This window comes from Pteropus vampyrus, unplaced genomic scaffold (assembly GCF_000151845.1).
Source record: "Pteropus vampyrus isolate Shadow unplaced genomic scaffold, Pvam_2.0 Scaffold2465, whole genome shotgun sequence".
NCBI classification, from domain to species: domain Eukaryota; kingdom Metazoa; phylum Chordata; class Mammalia; order Chiroptera; family Pteropodidae; genus Pteropus; species Pteropus vampyrus.
Window position 1 is genome coordinate 57,417 of NW_011891246.1, and position 21,883 is coordinate 79,299.

Consider the following 21,883-nt stretch of genomic DNA (forward strand, 5'->3'; position numbering starts at 1 on the left):
ATGAAAAAGATGGAGGGTGATGATAGGTGCAGGACAATGTAAATGTGCTTAATGCTACTAAAATGGTAAAATGTTCAATGTTATGGTAAATTTTGTTATGTGTATTTTACCACAATAATAATAAAAAAACTTAGATGATAAATTTTAGGTTCAATGAGAAACTAGTGAATATTTGCAATGATAAAATTTTCAAAAAATTGTTAAAATTTTCAATTCTTTTGAATATATTACTCAGAAGTAGAATTTCTGGATCATACGGTAATTTTCAAAATTATTGACAGGGCTGGTAATGTTCTATTTCTTGAACTTAGTTGTGGTTACACAAGTATTTTCACTTTTTGGTAATTTATTGAACTGTATTATGCATGTTATAGTGCATGTTATTTATCAATTAAAACCACTGCACAACCAAAAAGCAAAAACACAGCAACGTTTTACATATTTGCACTAAGAAAATATCTAAACAAACCACAAACCAACCAATTTTGTAAATGTCACATCTGGTCTATAAACATACAGTAAATGCCACAATTGGGTTTATAATTTTATTATCTATCTAGAAACATTCTTCCGACAAAATAGGTTAGGTTTGTAGCTGATTGCCTCACATTTCGCCTATTTTCCAGCTTCAGTTATAGTTACAGTGTGACTCTACCTACAGAACAGTTAGCCCTGAGTAGTGGGAAGAGCTCAAAGGATGTGTTATCTTTTAAAAGCATGTCACTGTGTTCCATTTACCATTGTCCCAGAAGACACCTGAAACCTGTGTACATAGAGATGACTAGATACAATGTTTCTTTCTGCACAAATCAAATGTTGACAATATTAAGAGAACTCTGGCCTCTGTGAGGCCTGATAACTGAAACATTCTGAAAAATTATAGGTTTAACCTACTTAGCCAATTATCAATACAACTGACTTATCCTAGCAAACATTTATTGAGAGTCTACTATGTTCTAGGTACTCTGCAAGATGTTAGGCATGCAAAGATTAAGAAAGGATCCCTTGTCCTCCAGGAATCCAGGCTAGTAAGAGACAGATACAAATAAATGTATTATAAGGAGATAAGTGACATAAGTTTATAAGAGAGATATTAAAGTTTGACGGTACAATCTCTAAATATCATAACCTCTACACATTTAATGTTCTTTTTAGGTATCTAACTGGGTACCATTTAGGGAAATATGTCTCTTTGTCTCACCTCTATTGAGGGTTTATTTCCAGATTGAAAAAAAAAAATTGGGAAAAGGCCACAAGGCTGAAATAACTTGAACTCTCCAAACCAACAGAGCTCAAGTGCCCAGAGGAGCTAATGAAGGTGAGGGAAACCTACCACAGACACCTAGAGGAAAACCAACAGAATCTAGAGCTGTGGTTGTCAACCAGAAGCGCATCTGGATTATGGATCAATACAAACATCCACCTTCTCTACTGCACTCCTCCCCACCTTCCCCCAGCGCCACAGTTCCATGGATAGCTCACTCTCTTAGATCACTAATAAACTGCCAAATATAACACTTTTCTACTAAGCTCTCAAAACACGTAATGGAAAAAGCCACAAAATCTGATACTACTGAGCTCTCTCTCTCCTTCTTAAATTATTCCCCTTCGGGGCTTCCATGGCACTGATCTCTCTAGTTTTTCTTCCTATCTCACTGGCCCTTCCTCAGTTTCCTTTACTGAGGCCAGCCACTGATCTATTAGCAATGTCTGTCATGGGAACAATATTGAGAAATGGTAGTTTTTATGCCATTTACCTGCCATTTCTATACTATAAACTTTCTCTGGGTGACACTCATGATTTCTATAACCAGTTTTGTGCTGATAATTCCCAAGAGCCATATCTGCAATCTAGTTATCTCTCATGATGCCAGACCTGGATATTTAACTGCCTAGTGGACTTTCCGTTATCAATGAGAGGCATATAATACAGTGACGTGGTTAACAGAAAGGACACTGGAGCCAGGTTACCTGAATTTAAGTCCTAGCTCTACCACTTACTAGCTATGTAACCTTGGACAAGTTTATTTAACTTCTCTGTGACTCAGGTATCTTCCTTATAAAGTGAGGCTAATCTCAAATCTAATCTCAAAGGGTAATTGTGAGAATTAAATAATGCATGCAAAGCATATGGACTAGGTCCTGCCCTGTAGGAAACAGTCAATAAATGTTAGCTAGCTACCAACATCATCACCCCAAACAGGCACCTAAAACCTGATATGGTCAAAATTGAACTCCTTATCTTCCTGGCCGTACTTGAATGAACCATCTAGATTATCAAACTAAAAACCTTGAAGTGATCCTAATATCTCTGTCTCTCTCCTCACATTTCCAATCTGTGTCAATTTCTATCCATACTAGTTTCTAAAACATCAATTGAAGGCTTCATGATTTCTCAACTAGCCTATTCCATCAGCTTCCTCACTGATCTTCCTACCTTTAGTATATAATGCCTCTAATTATGTCCACACTGCAGCCAGTGATCTTTCTAAAACGAAAACTTGATCTTAACCAGCCTCAACCTCTTTAGCATTATGTCCTAATGAAAGCCTAAGATCACTCCCCAATCCTCCCCATCTGTGCTTGTCCTCTGTGCTTCCACAGTATCTTGCATTTACCTTTATCACAGAACTTACTGCATATAACTTTAAAATATTTCTATCTTCCCCACTAGACAAGTTCTAAAGGAAGAAATCTGTATTTTATCTCTAGCCCCAGCACTGAGCACAGTGCCTAATACATGGAATCATACTCAATGAATACTGGATATCTGAGGTAAAGACTACCAAGAATTTCACACCCTATGAAATTATGCTGCCTTCATTTCACCAATGAGGAAATAGAAACTTAAGACATATTAGGTAACCTGCCCAAAGTCATACAGTTAGTAAGTGGCAGAGGCAAACTCAGAACCCATGTCTTCTGACTTCAAAGTCAGTGTTCTTTTTCCACTATGTTGCTAATCTCTGTTCTGTACAAATCAGCTTTCTCTCCTGAGACTTCAAGTTCCTCACATCTAACACCCCTTCTAAATAGTCCAAGCTTCAGAAAAAACGTTGGCATAAGAGGATGAAAGAAAAAATTATATTTTAAAGGATGTCGGCACTCACCAGAAAGTTGATTTTCCTTTTTGATTAAAAGAATTTTAATTTGATTATTCACCTGAAGAGATGTTGAAGAGCAGGAAAATGGGCAGTCTCTTGGCTAACTTTTCTTTAATAAAAGGATGACTTTTTAAAAATTTACACTTTACTAGGTTAGAAAGAATGAATTAACTGCAGAAGTATCACAGCAGGCAACTATTACTTTTAGCTTTGTTTGGCAGAAATTCAACTGCAGACATGCTAAATAAATCAGATAGATTAAGATACTCAGTAAGCAGGAGAACCTGTACCTGACCTGTTCAGTCTGGTGAGGAGTAGTTTAGAATTCACAGTGCAAATCATGGCTTTTATTCTTCCTATGCCTATCTCTCTTTAAGGGAAAAGGGACTACAATCATAATATAAGTCCATGTTTCTCAAACTGAGAAGCATATACATAATATGTACATGATGCATTCTTTCACTATCAATCCTACTAAGTGGTAAAAAGAATTTGAAACATTTTTTACCTCTAAATAAACAGGCAGATTAGGGCAGAGAATGCAAAACTGGCACATATTTTTAAGTTAAAATAAGAGAGACTTTGCAGAACCGTTGCAGTGGTTACTTAGTAGTCTACCTGTAAAGCATTGCTATAAGGAAATTCAGAAATCATCCATTCAGTTCAATCACCTGAAATTTTATACTTGAGAATACTGAGGCTCAGAGAGCTCCCTTGCCCATATAACTGGCTGGTAGTAGAGAGAGGCCTAAAGCCCGGATGCTCTGCCTATAACCCAAGCTGTTTCTACTGCCTCTTACCAGGAGAATATTTATCCCCATTTGACTCTGGTCTGCTTGTTCACCTGAAGTAATGAATTCCTACTAAGGTGAAATAAAATTCCAGAAACTGAAAAGACAGCCACCATACACTGAACCTCTTCAAGGTTCTCAAGAATAAGTAGATAGAAATACATACATAGGCAATGCCATGTGACTACAACGCTGAGACTGAAATAAAAGGGTTCTTTTGAGAAAATTAATAAAGTTTCCATTCTGTAGCCAACTTTATAGGCTCATGATTGCCCACTTTTGATGGTTTCAGTGATGTTTTATCTTAGGATACCTGTGATAAAGTAAAATAGCTGAGGTGCTCCATTATTTGGAGCGTAACGTGTAAGTTAGGGAGAGGCAGTAGAGTATAAAGAAGGCAGAATACCTAGGTTCAAATTCTGGTTCTACTACCCAGCTGTAGTCTTCATTTGGCAGGTTAAGTATCTAATTTTTCTTTGCCTCAAATTTTCTTGTCTAGAAAATGGAAGTAATAATAACACCTGTACTCCTCACTGGGTTAGTCTGAAGATTAGAGTTAATATATGTAAACTGTGTAGAATAATGCCAGGCAGATGGTAATAAGTGCTTGGTATTATCTATATTTAATTGGTGGTGGTTAAACAAGATTTTCCTTCGTGAGACCCCTGCGTAGGGTTTCAAAGAAGAGAACCACAAACTACCAGAGCTGAAAGGAGCTTTAGACACTGAGACAGACACTGCATGACCCACAAAACCTAATTTACCTGGACCTTAACAGAAAGTTTGCCCTGAACTAATCCAATCAGTTTTCCCTCCCTAATATATCCAAAGAGGGAACTAAAGCCCAGAGAGGGGCAGTAACTCGTTTAAAATTATATATACAGTAAATTAGTGTCAAAACTGGGACTAAAACTCAGCTTTCTCAGTAAATAAAACTGCCTACCAGGTGAAACACAGACCTTTGAATAAAGACAGACTATAAATTAGGAAAGAATTAGGCACCTGAAGAGTTAAGCAAATCATCTAATTCTAATCAACAGATTATTTACTGATTACTATAAACCTAGGCATGGTTATTTTCAATACTCTCCAGGTGATTCCAATGTGCAGCTGGGCATGAGAACCACTGTTGCAAGTATTGTGCTATGCAACAAGATATAACCATCACCCACCCCACCCCCAAAATAAAGAGAACAAGAAAACTAACTGGGTAGCTAACCAAAAGTATCCACATCTAAGTAAGCCTGGGCAATGCAGAATCCTCTACATCATCTGCAATTACCTACGCATATGTGTTAGGGATGCCATGGGAAGAGCAACAAGTGTAGTGAAGACAAGTGGATAGATCTTCATTTATACTAGAGAAACAATGACATTTTTTATTTACATCTGTACATTCCAACAGTTAAAAGGATTATAAACTTCAGACAAGAACTCTTTCTAAAAGAATGTTAAAACTTGTAATCCTAAAAAGAGTACAAGATTATACCAATTTAAAACCTTTATAGGCAAAAGAAAAAAAAATCATAAAAGTCAAAGACAAATGACCAACTGGAAAAATATTTCCAATAAATGAGACTCACAATACACAATATTGTTACAATACAAAGGGCTAAAATTCACAATACACAAAAAACTCTTACAAATCAATAAATACAAAAATGAAAACCATTATACAGAAGTGGACACAGCAGGTATGGACAGGAGAAATTCAAAATAAAAAAAAAACACAAATGGTCAATGTATCCTTGAAAAGGCAATTAGCCTAAGAAATGAAATTAAAATGAAATCTCTTATTTACAATGAAAAAGATAGGTAACACACAAAGTGCAAAGGAGAGGGGAAACAGACATACATACTACTGGTACAAACTTTCTTGAAAGCAGTTTGGCAACGTGTATCAAAATGTAATGTGTGCAACTCAACAACAAAAAGACTAACCCTACTCAAAAATAAGCAAAGGACCTATACAGATATTTCTCCAAAGAAAATATATAAATGGCCAACACATGAAAAGATGCCCAACATCATTATTTATGAGGGAAACATAAATCAAAACCATATCATGTTGATATCTTATCCTGATATAATGAAATGAGAAGGGTACTTTACCTTTGTAGTATGCTTTTCCAAAATCCATAATGCCAGTCTAATCACAAGAAACCCATCAGATAAACCCAAATTGGAAGACATTCTACAAAATGGCTGACCACTAGCCTCAAAAAATATCAAAAGCATGGGAGACATGGAAAGACTGAGAAACTGTCAGACTGGAGGAGACTAAGGAGACACAATGACTAAAAGCAGTATGGTATCCTAGATTGGATCCTGAAACAAAAGGGACGTTAGTAGAAAAACTGCTGAAATCCAAAGAAAGCCTACAGTTTTGTTAACAATATTGTATCTATGTCAATTTCTTTTGATAAATGTACCATGATATAAGATGTTAATTTGAGGAGAAGGTGGGTAAAAGATATACAAAAACTCTCTAGACTCTTTGAAACTCCTGTATAAATCTACGATTACTTCAAAATTTTAAAAACAACAATAATGTAGAACAGGATTTCTCAACCTCAGTATAACATATTTATATTTTGGGCTGGATAATTCTTTGTTGTGAGCAGTTGTTTTATGCACAATAGGATGTTTAGCAGCACTACTAGTTTCTACCCATTAGATGCCAGGAACCCACCTCCCCAGTTGCTACAACCAAAAATGTTTCCAGAGACTGGCAAATGTCCCCCCTAGCGGGGTGGATTATCCAGATCGAGACCACTGATGGAGAGTTATATACATTAACACATAAAGATATCCCTAACATACCGTTAAGAGAGAAAAAAAGAAAAAGCAGGATACAGAACAGCATGAAATGTATGCATCCATTTATGTAAAAACAAACAGATGGATGAAACTAGGACATTATGCTAAGTAAAACAAGCCAGTCACAAAAAAGACAAATACTGTAACATTCCACTTATAAGAAATACTTAAGAGTAGTCAAAACCACAGAATAGAAAGTTGAATGGTGGTTGCCAAGGGCTGGAAGAAAGGAGGAATGAGGAGTTATTGCTTAATGAGTATAGAGTTCCAGTTTTACAAAATGAAGAGTTTATGAAGATGGATGGTGGTGACAGTCACACATTATGAATTATTTAATACCACTGACCTGTACACTTAAAAATAGTTAAGATGGTAAATTTTATGTTTTACCACAATAAAAACATGGAAAAAATCATATATATATATATATGCATAAATACAAATGTCTGGAAGGATGTGCACCAAAATGTTAAAATGGTTATATCTGGATACAAAGACTATGGTGATATTTCTTTTGTACATTTCTGTGTTATTTGGATATTTTTTCATTAAGCATGTATCCTTTTTTCCAAACACAAAAAGGCTTTTGTTCTCCATCATTTTTACTTTTTTTTTCTTTTTTCTTTCAATGCTTCCATATCAATAACCCAAATCCTACTTCATTATGTCTCCAAAATGTCAAAATGGTTACCTATTATCCCCAACCACAGTGCAACTACAGCCTCTTTCAACTTGGCCAATGTAACAGAATCCTAAACTTATTTATGCTTCCCCTAACCCACTCTCCAGCCAGCCATCGGAGTTACCTTATGAAACAGATTTCCTATCACTTCCCTGTTTAAAACCCCAAACTTCATGGCAAGCCTTTCAAGGGCTTCTAAAATTTGCTCCCAGAGTCTATAATTTTAGCTCCACATCCTACTGCTGTCCCTCAAGTACCTTAGATGCCAGATAGTTGCTGGTCATTCCTTGAAAACGGCATGTATTCTTTTAGTCTTCCTTTATTTTGTTCATGCTCTTCTGTTGTCAAGAATATTCTTCCTTCCCTGCCTGGTGAAACGTATACAGTGGTATAGAGGAAAAGAATGGGATGGAGGATGGATAACTAAATAAATAGGAAGTGGAGGAAAAATTACAGAATAGCATGAAGATGAGGGTTCACGAAAGCAATTTTTGGTAGAGGTGAGAAAATAACAGTGCCTACCTCATAAGGCTGGAGTGAGGATGCTAAATAAGATAATAAATGTCAAACTTTTAGAACAGTCTCTGGCATATACATTATTGTTATTTTCAGCGTTATTATCACGGTACAGTGCTAAGAGCTTGAACTCTGGCTGCCACAATAAGGAGGAAGCAGTGGAGAGGTTCCAGCTCAAAAGTAGGGTGCAAAGAGACAAACAGGACACTGGCCTGATTCAAATTTATTCAACAAACTACACACTAAATCAAATCACTTAAGCCATACTAGAGTACACAAAGAGCACACAGGTGAATTCCTATACACCCCAAGTAACTTTTATCCCTCAAACCAATATTCCTTTTGAAGTGGAGCTGTTCCAACAGCCTGCCCCAGGCTCTGAAGCATCAGGGCAGCATCTCATGTTCACAAATCTGAATCTGCAAGTCCCATTTATGCTCTCCTATGGTTTCCCATTTGGCCAGTAGTCACTTCTCTTTTCTTACATAACAGGAGTTTCTTCCCATAGCTGCAAGAAAAGTGAATATATATGTACAACCTGCCCAAGTTTAATACTGTAGCCAAAGGAAAACTAAATTCATTCAAAATGGAGGTGAACCAATGGAACTCAGAGACTCTTTATTTTTTAGATGAGTCAAAAATTTTGAAAAAAAAAAAAAAATTGAGATTGCCCTCTTAACCTCTTGTCAAGCACAGTCCTATTAAAAGACTGCCTCTGCCAATAGCCCCCAGATAGCCATCATCTCTCCTGGTTAACAGGTTTTCTTGACTTTTATTTCACATAAGCCACTGTAATCCACTATGCCATCTCTCCTTTCACATCCCTCCCCCATGCATACCAGATCTCCCTTGAGCACTATCAGACAGTAGTCCTTTGGTAAAAGACACTGCTCCTAGATTATGTCCCAAAGTAGACAAAAAGAAAGCAGAACTACACATCTACTAAATGACACAAAGCCTGCTTACCAGTCAGACTGCCAAAAATCATTTGCTTCTCCTCTTGCAGGTTTAGACAAACACAAAGAGAATTGTGCTCCTATGTATGACTGCTGCTTCTCTACAGGACTTGAAGAACTGAGGCATTAGAGATACTTCCTCTCTATAAACCCAAATAGAACACTTGTTTATTTTCTCTTGGCATATAGTTGGTAGCTTGTATTTCCAGGCAGTCATTGTACATCTTTTGGCAAGTGCCTTCAAGTTTCTCAGTACAATGTTTCATCCAGTCACTGAAGGCAATGCATTGTACCTTGAATTTACATGCCAAGAAAAAGACTCAGACTGAAAAGACTTCCAGTATCATCTTCCTGCAACATATGAGACACTACACATGAGTTACAAGACCCAGATCCAATTCCCAGGTGTGCAAGTATCTTGCACTGTGATCTCCAGTCCATTTTTTAATCTTTCTATACCTCAGTTTTTCCATCCTGGAAAACGGGGATTGTAATACTTGCCATTCCTTGAATTTAGACTCTTATTGCTGACTGAGAATATTTATGTTTCTATAATTTGTGACACTAGGGTTTGGAAAACTCAGAAAATAAGCACAAATGTTTCTTTTGTCAGACCTGCCATACAGAATCCACAGCAAAACCCAGCAGGAGTCCTTCAGAGAGCAGTTCTGACATCCCACTCAACAAATCAGGTACATAAGAGTGGGAAGTAAGAGGCCAGGCAGAACCTTCAGAAACTACATGACCACAGAAGCAAGTCATTATCTATTAGGCTCCATGACTATATTGTCACCCTAGAAATACTATCCTTGACACTCCACTGTGGTTTTACCACACAGAAACTACCTCAATACTTAAAGCACTTATTCAATGATTACCAAAAACAAGCACTTTCCCTGGATGGGAACTGCCCTGGTAGGGGTTGCCTTGGGATGACCTTACAGGTAAGGTGGAACGAAGGGATGACATACCAAGTATGAGGTGCAAGACAATTGAAGACTTAAGGCAGTACTTTACAATCCTTTCTGAGTCAACAGTATACTGCTAAAATACAAAATTCTGGACAGCATCCCAAATGGATTATTAAAATACAAACGTTTAAAAAAAAAAAAGATCGACTTGGAAATTTGAAAAAATATCTAATTATCACTTTCTTTTTAGTCTGTGTGGCTGTTATAACGAACAACTTTACTACTCTGTCTAGGCTCTCCACAAGGTCAAGTTTTCCCTGTTCCAATAAACATTCTCTGTCTTTGCTATCATTTAATTATTGACATTAAATTAAATCTTAGTTGCAGCATGTTTTATCTCCCTAAGCAATGCATCATGTGGCCATCATTCGGCTCAAAACTTCACTTGACAGACATCACTATGAATTCACACTTTGATTCACAATACAGATCGTAAAATATATTTTATATTCTGGTCAAAATGCAGCACTCTTGTGAAAGAAAAGTTAAGAAATATTGTCTAATGGTTGAATCCCACAGATTCTGCCTTTTCTAAAGGCGATGGCTTTGTGTGGATAAGACCTATGTTCAACTCCAGGACTGCTACTCACTGTAAGACGTTGAGCCTGTTTTCTTATCCGTGCACTAATAACTCTACCTTACAAGGTTATTTTGAGGATAAAAAAGCATATATAAGCATTTTATAAACTGTGCTATACAAATTATTATTATTCTGCCTGTAGATTTATTCGAAATTAAAAACATTCTTTCAAGGAGCTGGTGATCCAAGATTAAGAATGTCATTTTGTTCACATGCTTAACAAAAAGTTTCTAGGTCAACAGCAAGTCACTGAAAAGTATCATCTCCTTCCACCCTTTCTCAAAAATTCTATAGTTTATCATGAAATTTAACACTTATAGTCATATCCACCTTGCAGAGCATTATTAATCGCCCGGTTTAAATACTCATTAACTGTGTTTTGTTTCATGTTTAGCTGGACTAAAACTTCTTGAGGACATGGACTATGGTTTTCTCTCTCCAAAAGGGCCCTTCAGAAAACAGCACCTACTGTATTTTTACCACTTACTATGTGCCATATGTTAAGTGCTTTACATATTTCATCTCGTTTAATCGTTACAATGTTGTTACTGATATTATTCTTCGTATTTTACAGAAGAAGAAACAAGGGTATGAAGAGGTTAGGCTGAAGCTGCAATCTTAGACAGGGCTGGGATTTGAGCTAAACTTTTGTCTCTCGAAGTTGGCACAAAGTAGAGGTTGTGAACAAATATTTGTTGAATTATCCTAATTGCTTTATGTGTGTTGATGGTCCTGCTACCTCAAACTGACTAATAAGGGTAGAAATCTAGCACAGAGGTTTATGGGGTAGAATGGGGAGGACTGCCCTTCTATGCCCAATACCCATGAGGTGCTAGGTTCAGTGCCAGGCATTTCACATCAAGCATCTCTTTTACTGTGAAAACTCCTAACTAAATTCTCTTCAACAAATAGTATTCGCAATTTCTCCATCAGAAATTTACCCAAAATGTCACCCCTTCTCAATCCGGGCACAAATGCTCCCAGGTGCCATGTACGCTACACTCCTTCTGGGCCTTCCTCCTACTCAAGGACGAGGACAAAGCCTCCAGATTCCCATCAGCCAGTAGGTTAAAATTCTCAGCGTCAACAAGTATTTTCTAAGTGCCTGGTCTTCTTCAGAACAGGCCACCCTGCTCTTCATTCTAACACTCATAATCTCACTTATTAACCACCACAGCCCTGTGAGTTAGGTAGCATTTTCTCTACTTTATAGATAAGGAACGTCCAAAAACAAAACAAAAAACAGTTACAGTCACGTGTCCAATAGCAGATTCGAGACTAGAATCCAGGTCTCCTGACTATCCACCCTGTTCCAGTCCCTCAGCAGAAACTAACTGATGGTAACCAACTTATCTTGGTGTCGCTGTACACTCTAAATAGCAAAAGCTCTAGAATAATTTTCATTCAGAAGATATTTACTGAAGGCCTATGTCAACCTTGTTCCTTCATTTATTCGCTATGTGACATGGAAAAAGTCTGTTTCACCTCCCTTGGTGAATTCCGTCATCCATAAATGGAGATAAAAATAGTACCTACCAAAAAATGTCGTGAGAAGTAAATGAGATGATTAAAGTGAACCGCCTAGCACTATGTCTGGCATTTGGTGGGCGCTTAGTAATTATGAGTTCCCTTCACCTACCCGCTCCGCCCCACAAGCACCAGGGTTCACCCACTATCACCATGCGACAGAGAATCCACTCTAGCCAGAGGCCCTCACAGGGCCTCCGGGTTTCACAGGCCGGGAGCCAGCCGCACTGTCATACCTGCATGGAGTCGGCACTGACGATCTCGCCACCGAGCCGCTGGCCTAGCTGCAACGCCAGGGTGGATTTGCCGGTGCCCGTGGCCCCGAGAATCACGACAAGAGGTAGTGTCCGTTGCACTCCCCGGAGCCCAGGTCCCAAAGAAACTGCTCGCGCAGCCGCCACTGCCGCCATCTTGAAATGTCTGCGCTTGCGCGAGAGCAGCTGTCCCCATGACAACCGTCAGTGCGCCTGCGCAAACTTTGGACTCAGGAGGGAGGGCACAAAGAGAGGGGGAAGCTGCGGAACCAAGGTCCCTAAGCTTAAGAGGCTCCCAACGTAACTACCATCAGCTAGCTGGTGTCAGAGCCTTAACTACCAACTCTTTTACGTGGGAGATGTCAGTCCTATTAAAAATAGATCTATCCCTATTATTCTTTCATTACACCCAGTTCTTTTTCTTCATAGCGCTAATTACAATATAAAATTCTAAATGGACCTCTTGTCTGTTAACTGACTTACACTCCAGGCTGTTAGTTCCATAAAAGCAAGGAACAAATTCTGCCTAGGTCATTGTTGTATCTCCAGTACCTAGCACAGTACTCGATACCGAATAGGCTCCCAATAATTGTTAAGTGGAGAGGAGAATGGCTTACCTATCTAGTGCTGGAGCCAGTGAGTTCAAGGTGTGGCATTCTCCAGAATCAGATCTGCCCAGTTATCATGCAAGGGCGGCTGCTCTAAAGTTTTCATCCTACAACAGACATAATCAGAAGGCAGGACAAAACTTTCCATCTCTTTGGCTAAAGGATGCAAGAGATGGAGTGAGAACAGAGAAAAACAAGTAAACAACCCATGAAATATGAAGAGGAAAAATAAGAAAGGCAGAAGGATAAAGTAGTAGCAACCCTCAGATTAAAAGTGGGGGTGAGGAAAATTAGCACCAGAGAGGACCAAAAGCCAGGAGCCTCCACAACCTTTAAGAAAGGGCTTTGGAATCTCAGATGGACTTGGGTTCAAATCCCAACTGTCATTTATTAGCTGCGAGACCTCACACAATGAACTTTACCTCTTACCCTCAATTTTCTTATCATTAAATACTTCTCAAGATTGCCATAAGGAGAAAATGAAGTGATGTCTGAAAAGTGCCTGCCACAATGCCCTGGCACATAACAACTACCTTTTGTCCAATATTTTGTATTATTATAATAGTAACACCCCATCTGCCTCACTAAAGAGTTAAAAGCAGAAGCCTGAGGGCAGAAAAATTTTCAATAATGTGTAATGGTACCTAAATACCTATTGTAAAAACCCCTTATTAGCCAATTTAAGAGTTAATTGCTTTCTCCCAGAGATCACTTGGCTCTGCCTAGCTCTCAGGTCGCATCACTAGGATCCCTTTGGCCAGAGGAGTCACTGCAGGAAGTTTAGAGCATATGATAGGCCTTCCTGGAATAACTGCCAATACAGTTCTCAATCACTTAGATCACCCTCAGCTTAATGGTCACTCTTGCAGCCCATGTATTGTTTGGAGAACACCAGATCCCAGGGGTCCCTGTACCTCCTTTTCTCAATCTAGTCTGCTTTGATCAAAAGCCTTATTCTCTCCAATTTGTGGTACCTGCCCGGGGCTGGCTTTAAAATCGAGATGTGTGGCCACATATTGGCAGACACTCTCACATGACGGTTGTTAACTGTAGAGCCTTTGCCTAGAGACTTTCAGAGGGTACAGTTACCATGACAACCAACAGAAAGATGGCAGGCTGGAGAAATGATGCAAAGAAAGCAAAAGGGAAGCTAATTTCATGATGACAATCTGACCATTACAATGTATGCTCACTAAAAGATGGGAAAGCACTGTCCAAGTCATGACCAGGTGACTGTTACTAGAGAGAGAAAAAAAGAGGGGGGTGGAATTTACCACTGAGAGACCAGAATAGGGAGAGGCTGGTTACCAAGGCAACTGAGGAGAAAGGAATGAAAAAATGGAGCTTCACCACAGCAGCAGAAAATTGCTTCTAGCCAAGCAACACGGGACTGTTGCTATAGAAACAAAGAGAACAGGGATCCTGTAGACCATGGGGAGAATTATCACTAAAATGCTGAGCAGGAAAGACTCCTAAATCAGGATGGAGCCTATGGTCCAAAACAAAAGAGAAGTGAGAAAAACATCATAGCATTTCCATTTATGGTAATTCTACCAATCCTACCAAAAGAGAATGGAAATGTATTTTTAATACCTTTATACTATTTTACGTGTATCTCTATTTGTCTCTCTAATGATCCTCTGAACTCTGAATTATACTAATAGTTCCTGCGAGATAATCTGTAACTTGAAATCCTAATTGAAAAGATGAAGTTCAAAGGAAAATTAGGAAATTGAAGTCTATGACCAAGAGTTAATAAGTATTTCTAAAAAAACAACATAAAGCCCTCTAATGGGAAGTTTTGCAGGGTAATAAGGAGACAAAAGGCTACAAAAGGGAATCAGGAATGCTATTTGTAGTCATGCCCAGGTGTTAGCCCTGACCCCTTCTCCACCTTTTATGAGGCCAGATGAGATATAGCCCAATTTATTCTGAAAGATAGCTCAAGAGGAAAGGGAATCTCTCACCTAAAGTATATGTGTATATCTAGAGGTGGAGAATGCAGAAGCCCATCTCCAACATACTCCATTGCTTACAGATTATTTTAGGTAAAGAATTCTAGTGTAAAAGGCAAAAATCTGGGGATAGGTTCAGTCTGGAATTGCATATCTAAAACGTAGGAATGAGGTACTAGGGATACTCAAATTACTTGAAGGGTAATAATTCCTTGCCTGCCCTTCTGAAAGTCCACAGCCAGTCACCTAATTTTTACTCATAATATGTGTGTGTTATACCCTAGGGGCAGATGTATAGTCAGGCTGGGCCCCTTTGCACTATCTCACTTTCTTTAGGAAATTGAGAGGAGTACATGGAGTGGGATGTGCATGGGAATCTGGCAGAAAAGGAGGAAAAAAGAAGGGCAGGAAGGTAGAAAGGAAATCTAGGTGATCACCCATTAGTGTTTATTACATTATTTTCTATCCTCTGTATATTTTAAATTTACTTTAAAATTTTTTAGAAAAAGAAAGAAGCATAAAAAGAAGGCTAAAGGTGAAACCATTAAAGTAGAAGGGCCATAGTAACTCCCCATTTGCCTCACTAAAGAGGTAAAAGCAGAAGCCTAAGGTCCATTCAAAGCGAAGCATCCAGAAAGCTCAAACACTCAAGATAGAATTCTGGAAGATGATGTGACAGTCTGGATCAAAAGAAGAATGTTCCATGTGAGTCCTGAAGCATTCGTTTCCAAGGTAAGAGAAGAAAGTTGGGTCAAAGACAAACCCTGGCTTTTTGGTACAACCCAAGGTGACTTTGCAGTCTAACTCCATATAATTGGGTATCCCAAATGAAAAACATTTCCTGCGGGGGTATTTCATGATGAACTTGGTTCCTGTATTAGTTTCCTATGGCTGTCATAACAAATTACTACGGAGTGGGTGGCTTAAAACAACATAACCACATTTTCTCAAAGTTCTGGAGGCCAGAAGTCCAAAATTAAGATGTCAGCAGGGCCATGCTTCCATGCTCTAGGGAAGAACCCTTTCTTGCCTCTTCTAGCTTCTGGTGGTTGCTGGCAATCCTTGGAATTACTTGTTTTGTGGCAGCATGACTCCAGTCCTGACTCTTATCTTCGCATGGTCATCTTCTCTGTGTGTATGTCTTTGTACGAATTTTCCTCTCTTTAAGACACCAGTCATTAGATTAGGGTCCAGCCTGCTCCAGTATGACCTCATTTTAACATCTGCAAAGACTATATTTCCAAATAAGGTCACATTCACAAGTTCTGGATAAACCTGAATTTGGTATAGTACCTGCGAGTAATCACGACACCTTGCATTGGTTTGGCGAATTGCTGTTTCCATTGGTGATTGGACAATTTGAATTCAAGAGCATTAGAATTGTTCGAAACAAGTGAAGGAAAGAAGAGAATAGAGCTCACCATGTTGTAGGATTTATGTTACACCTAAAGTTGAGTATAGAGTTTACTTCAGAGCACACCAGAATATTCTCAAAGGGAGCTCACTTTGGGCCTTCTCAGCTAAGAGAGCCTACACACCCACAGGGGATCGCTGAAGGCTACAAAATCAGAGTAGGGTAGGTACAAAAAGATGCAGAGCCATCAGATATCCTTGCCTATTCTAAGCTTTTTCCTGTACTCCTACGGCCCCTTCTCTTTCTCATGGCTTGGCATTTTGGACCTTCATCATCTTATATCCTGATGAGATTCAAACCTGTATCTTCATTTCAAATCTCTTTCTAAAGCTTCAGTGTCACATCTCCAACTTCTGTTTTGGATGACCCCATCACTTCAATCTCTGTGTCTCAAACCACTATCGGTTTCTTTCCCTGACTTCTCTATTTCAAGGAATCACAGAGGACATTTGCCATTGAAAACATCCTCTTAGAAATCCAGTGCAACCCCTCTTGTTTTATAAAAATGAGACCACTCAGAGCAAATCAGACCAGATTTCCCTCTTTCCCCAGGTTCCACACAACCTTCTTAATCCCCTTTTCCTCAAAGCTATTCCCTTAGCCTAGAATACCTTATTCTTTTCACTTAGCAAGATACTACTGTACATCTTGTTCCAGTTAAAGTCACAATATCTCCCAACAAAAACTTTCTTAATGACTCCAAAGAAAGTACTCTCTTCCCCTTTGGAGGCTCATAGCCCTTGTCTGAGACACATATTGCCTTATTTCATAATTATGTTTGCATGCTCATAAACTTCTGTAAGGAATAATAGCTTCATATATCATTGCTCTTAACTATATGGGAGGTACTATTCTAAGTGTTTTGCATATAATTATTACTTACTCTTCACAATAGTTCTATGTGGTAGGTATTAATATTATATCCATTTTAAAGAAGGAAATTCAGGCAAGGAGGTGAGTGATTTGCCCAACATCATGTAGATAGTAACCCTAAGACCGTGTTCTTAACCCTTATGCTATACCATCTATACCACCTTCTGTGAACATTTTTATATCTCTGCGGGACTTGGCTCCAAACTCTTATTCCAGTGTTTTTCTAAGTGTAATCTCAGGATTCTACCTCCCTGCTTGCTTGTCAGCAATATAGATTCCTGGCCCTGACCTTAAAACATGCTCAGGTTTGAGACTTACAGCCTGAACAAAGTAGACATTAGGTTTAATGACTGGAGTCAATTGACTCCAGCTCAGTTTGAAGCACTGCAGTGCCAAGTAAGGACAAATAGAGAGCACATATATGCAGTAGCATCACAGACTTGCAGCTCCTGCCTGCCATGGGCCATGTGATGCTGTGGACCCACGAGAGGCTCAGGTCTTTGCCCTCCTTTCATCCTCTGCCTATCTCAGTCTCCCCAAATCATGGGCACTCATTCCCTGATAGTTTACTGCCTCCTGAGGCATCAATATGTGTATTCCAGATTACTTCAGGTATTCCTTCTGGGAAGCTTTCTTATTTTACCAATCCTTTCTATCTTCCAATATGATGAATCTATATTCTAGGTGTGACTTGTTAAATGGTTTAAATAACACTAATGATTTGGGGGAGAAAATACTTGCAAATCATATGTCTGATAGAGATTAATATCCAGAATATATATAGAACTTCTAAAACTAAAAAAATCTAATTAAAAAAATGGGCAAAGGACTTGAATAGACATTTCTCCAAAGAATAAATGCAAATGGCCAATAAGCATATGAAAAGATGCTCAACATCACTGATCATTAGGTAAATACAAATTAAAACCACAATGAGATATCACCTCACATCCATTAGGATGGTTACCATAAAAAAAAAAAAATAATAATGTGTTGGAGAGGATGTGGAGAAATTGGAAGTCTTGTGCACTGTTGGTGGGAATGTAAAAGGGAAGAGCCAATGTGGAAAACCATATGGAGTTTCCTCAAAAAATTAAAAATAGAATTACCATATGATTCAGCAATTCCATTGCTAGGTATACACTCAAAATAACAGAAAGCAGAGTTTCAAAGAGATATTTGTATACACAGTTTCACAGCACCATTATTCACAATAGCTAAAACATAGAAGCCACTCAAATGTTCATTGACATCTGTATGGTATATACATACGATGGAATATTATTCAGCCTTAAAAAAGGAAGGAAATTCTGACGCATGCTGAAACATGGATGAACTTGAGGATATTGTGCCAAGCGAAATAATCCAGTCACAAAGACAAATAGTGTAGAATTCCACTTATATGAAATACTTTAGTCAAAATTATAGAGAAAATAGAATGATGGTTGCCAGGGACTGGAGGGTGGGGGAAATGGGAAGTTATTTAATGGAGACAGAGTTTTAGTTTTACAAGATGAAAAGAGTTATGTTGATGGCCGGCAATGATGGTTGCATAACATTATGAATGTATTTAATACCACTGAACTGAATACTTAAAAATGGCTAAGATGGTAAATTTAAGTTATGTGTATTTTACTTCAATAAAAATAACTAGAAAAAAAAAGATAATAGTTAACATGCTCATAGTAACGTAGGGAGGAGGCAAGGGAACGAAAATGTTAAATCAAGCTACATTCAGAGACTGCAATATGCTGATCAGCCCTACATGTAGCCAGACCATGAGGAAACCTGCAGAACAAAGGAAAATTTCTGCTGGGATTGCTAACAACCCTTTTCCCAACACTGTGAAGGGAAAACAAGAAAAACAGAGTCTTTAAGTGGTGCCCTACACAAAATTAAATCATTCATTCCTATGGCTAAAACCATAGGGAACCTATGGATTAAGGGCTAGGAACTGCCAGCAGGCCTTTCACACTACATATTCTTAACTTTTCACTCTACATACCTACTCTTATCCTTCCTCACTGTTTGTCCATATCAAAGGAAAATGAGTAAACAAAGTCTTTAAACTGTAATTCACAGGAACTAAAGAATGATATATAAACTGAATTCCCTGGACACTCAGGTCTCTCAGTGCCTTTACTCTCTCACTGTCCTCCTCTCTATGGTCTCTGTCCCTCTGAGTCTCTCAGGCTCTCACTCTGCCTCTGAGAGGAGACCACACTGTTTATGGTGTTAAACTCTCCTTTTGACTCTAACTTTGGCGTATGTTTCAATGCTTTCTCACACTCTGCCAAGAACCCTCTTCTCTCTCACTGTAGAGCTTGAGTCTAGTCCCACTTGAGGGAATTGCTCTGTCCTGCATCAACAGAATGCTTACCATGCGGCAGGGACTAGTCTAAACATTCTACATGCAATAACTCATCACACACACACACACACACACACACACACACACACACACACACACACCCCACTAATTATTTACTGAGCACTTACTATTGCTTAGAACAACCCAATGAAGCAGGTGCTATTATTTATACTTATTTTACAGATACTGGGGCTAGGAGGGGTTAATAATTTGCCCAAGGTCAGGCAGCTGGAAAATGAAGAGCCGGATTTAGAACTGAGATCTAAGCCGGTGTGAGAGACCTCTTAACCATACTGCTTCCCACAAGTTTAAAAGTGATCCATCACTTCCTGGGCACCTACTGGACCCCTGGCACTGTCTCATTGTTTAGTAACTTACCTGATTAGAGACTTTAAGAATATATTTATATTTCCTCAGCAAAAGAATGGGAACATTAATAGTTGATCCCTTTGGCAGCAGTTCTAAATAAAGGCATTAACAAGAGCTGCCCACTGGGCTTAAAGTAGAAAAGCCCACACTCCATGGAACTTCCACTGACACATTTAGATCCCTCCTCTTCACCCCTCCCAGTCACCCAGTCATCAATCATCTCCCAACTGGTTATCTTATCCTTGAAAGAAAACTCTCTCTCTCACTCCCTATCACCTTCCAGTTCAACAAAGACATCCCCACCCCCTCTTTTCCTTCTGAAGTGAATATTCTGCAATATCTTACCCACAGGGGCACTTTAGACAAACTCAGCACATCTAAGATAGCTCAACTTGTCTCAGTTCCCCCCAAAATAGCTGCCAAGAGGCAGGAGTTAAGCACACACTTTAGCCTTTTATTGTCTAACGGAGAGGATGACCTTTTCTTTCTACACCAAGTGTGGCTTCTCTGATGCCCCTTATTGTCTACCTCCACATCCCCAAGTTGGGGATGTAGTCCCTTTGGTGTACTATTCAGAGGCAAACCTAATTTGTAGAAACTGTTCTCTGAAATCCAGGAATAAACTCCTGGCTATTTTCAGACAGAGATAGAGGTAGGAGTCTGTAGAAAGGAGTTAGGAAGGAGCTTAAAATACTTCACATTCCAGAAACACCCTCCCTTCCCCCCAGGAGATGGCTTTATTCCCACTCCTTTCTTAGCAGAGTTGGACTCAAAGGAGCTGAAGCTTGGAGTCAGGCAGCTGGTACTAGCTGTGTGGGCTTAGATAAATGACTTAAATGTCTGAGCTTTAGTTTGCATATCCGTGAAATGGAGTGACACCATCCCGTTCTCCAGAGTATTGTGAGAATTAAGATATGTAAAACAACTAGCATTAGTGCCTGTACCTAGGAGTCCCTAATACCTTATTCAGGAATTCTTTCAAGGTCTAGTAAAGGGAGAGGAGTCCTACAAATTTAGTTTCTTGACAAATGCCCTTAAAAAAGGATGGGACAGAGTGATAATCGCTAAAGAGAAATGGAGCTTTAAGAAAAGAGCCCCCCCATCCCCCCCCAAAAGAAAAGAGACCCAGTAATCCAAGTATGTTTTTATCAAACAGCTACTTATGGACTGGGGTTGGTGATCTAGGGGCAGTGAGGGTGGAATGGAAAGTTTACCTGACAGGAGATTGGGTTTGGGATTCTGACTGTGTTATGTGACCTTGACAAAGAAACCTTTCTGGGCTCTAGTACCATATGGCAGACATTGCTTACTTACCAGGTTGTGATGAAGGTCACTTGGTAAATGTAATTTACAGTAGCTGTTTGACTATATCAGGCTCCACAGACGTGCAGCCAGGCAATACCAACCCAGGTCTCAGCTGTAAAGCAGGAGTAGCTAAGGCAAAGTGGCCTTCTCCCACCATGATGCTCATGGCCTTTCTGAACAGCAACCATTTTCCTTTCAGTCCCAGAAGGGGCCTCTTTGGGACAAGACTAACCCTCCCAGCCCACAAATGCAACAAAAGGGCTGGTCATGGAATATTTGCTCCACTTCATCCCAGAAAGTGGCCAGCACAATGGCCACAAAGAGAGAGAGTTCCAAGAAGCAGTTAAGTGATGGAATTCTGTTTACCTCTTGCACACACACCATGCTAACAGAACAAGCTGATCATTACTATGCAGTGGCTAAGACTTTTGCCTGCAGAGATAGGCAGAACTGGTTTCAAATCCCAACTCATTCACTAGCTATGTAACTTTGGGTAATGTTTCATTCTTAGAACCTCATTTCCTCTTCGGTAGCCCCGGCAGATGGATGGCAAAGCATAATATGGAGAAGCAAGCTTAGACATAGGTGGTGCTTTATCAGGAAGAGCTATTATTAAATTCTCCCCTCTTGCATTTGCAGCAAGTTTATGAGAATGATGTGAGGAAAAGGGAGGCTTCATTTTCTTTCATTAACCCAGAGAGAAAGAAAAAAAATCACATATCACACATTCGCAGAGAATTTTTAAAAACAGGTCCTGCAAAGGGTCATCACACCACTAAAGTAAGAA

The 21,883-nt window shown here is 39.1% G+C and overlaps 1 protein-coding gene and 1 long non-coding RNA gene across 4 annotated transcripts in view; both read right to left on the reverse strand.

Moving 5' to 3' along the window:
- The window catches only part of TRIT1 (tRNA isopentenyltransferase 1), a 33,130-nt gene extending 20,748 nt beyond the window's left edge, over nt 1-12,382 (reverse strand). For all 3 annotated transcript variants that reach the window (XM_023526698.1, XM_011386538.2, XM_023526699.1), the window contains exon 1: nt 12,184-12,382. In XM_023526698.1, the coding sequence (XP_023382466.1) occupies nt 12,184-12,357 (174 nt within the window). In that variant the 5' untranslated portion in view covers nt 12,358-12,382. The remainder of the gene's footprint in view (nt 1-12,183) is intronic.
- On the reverse strand, nt 8,124-12,177 carry LOC111734618. Its single transcript, XR_002778518.1, has 2 exons — nt 8,880-12,177; nt 8,124-8,421 (listed from the first exon to the last, which is right to left on the reverse strand). It is a non-coding gene; the product is annotated as an uncharacterized LOC111734618 (long non-coding RNA).
- Nucleotides 12,383-21,883: the final 9,501 nt, after the last annotated feature.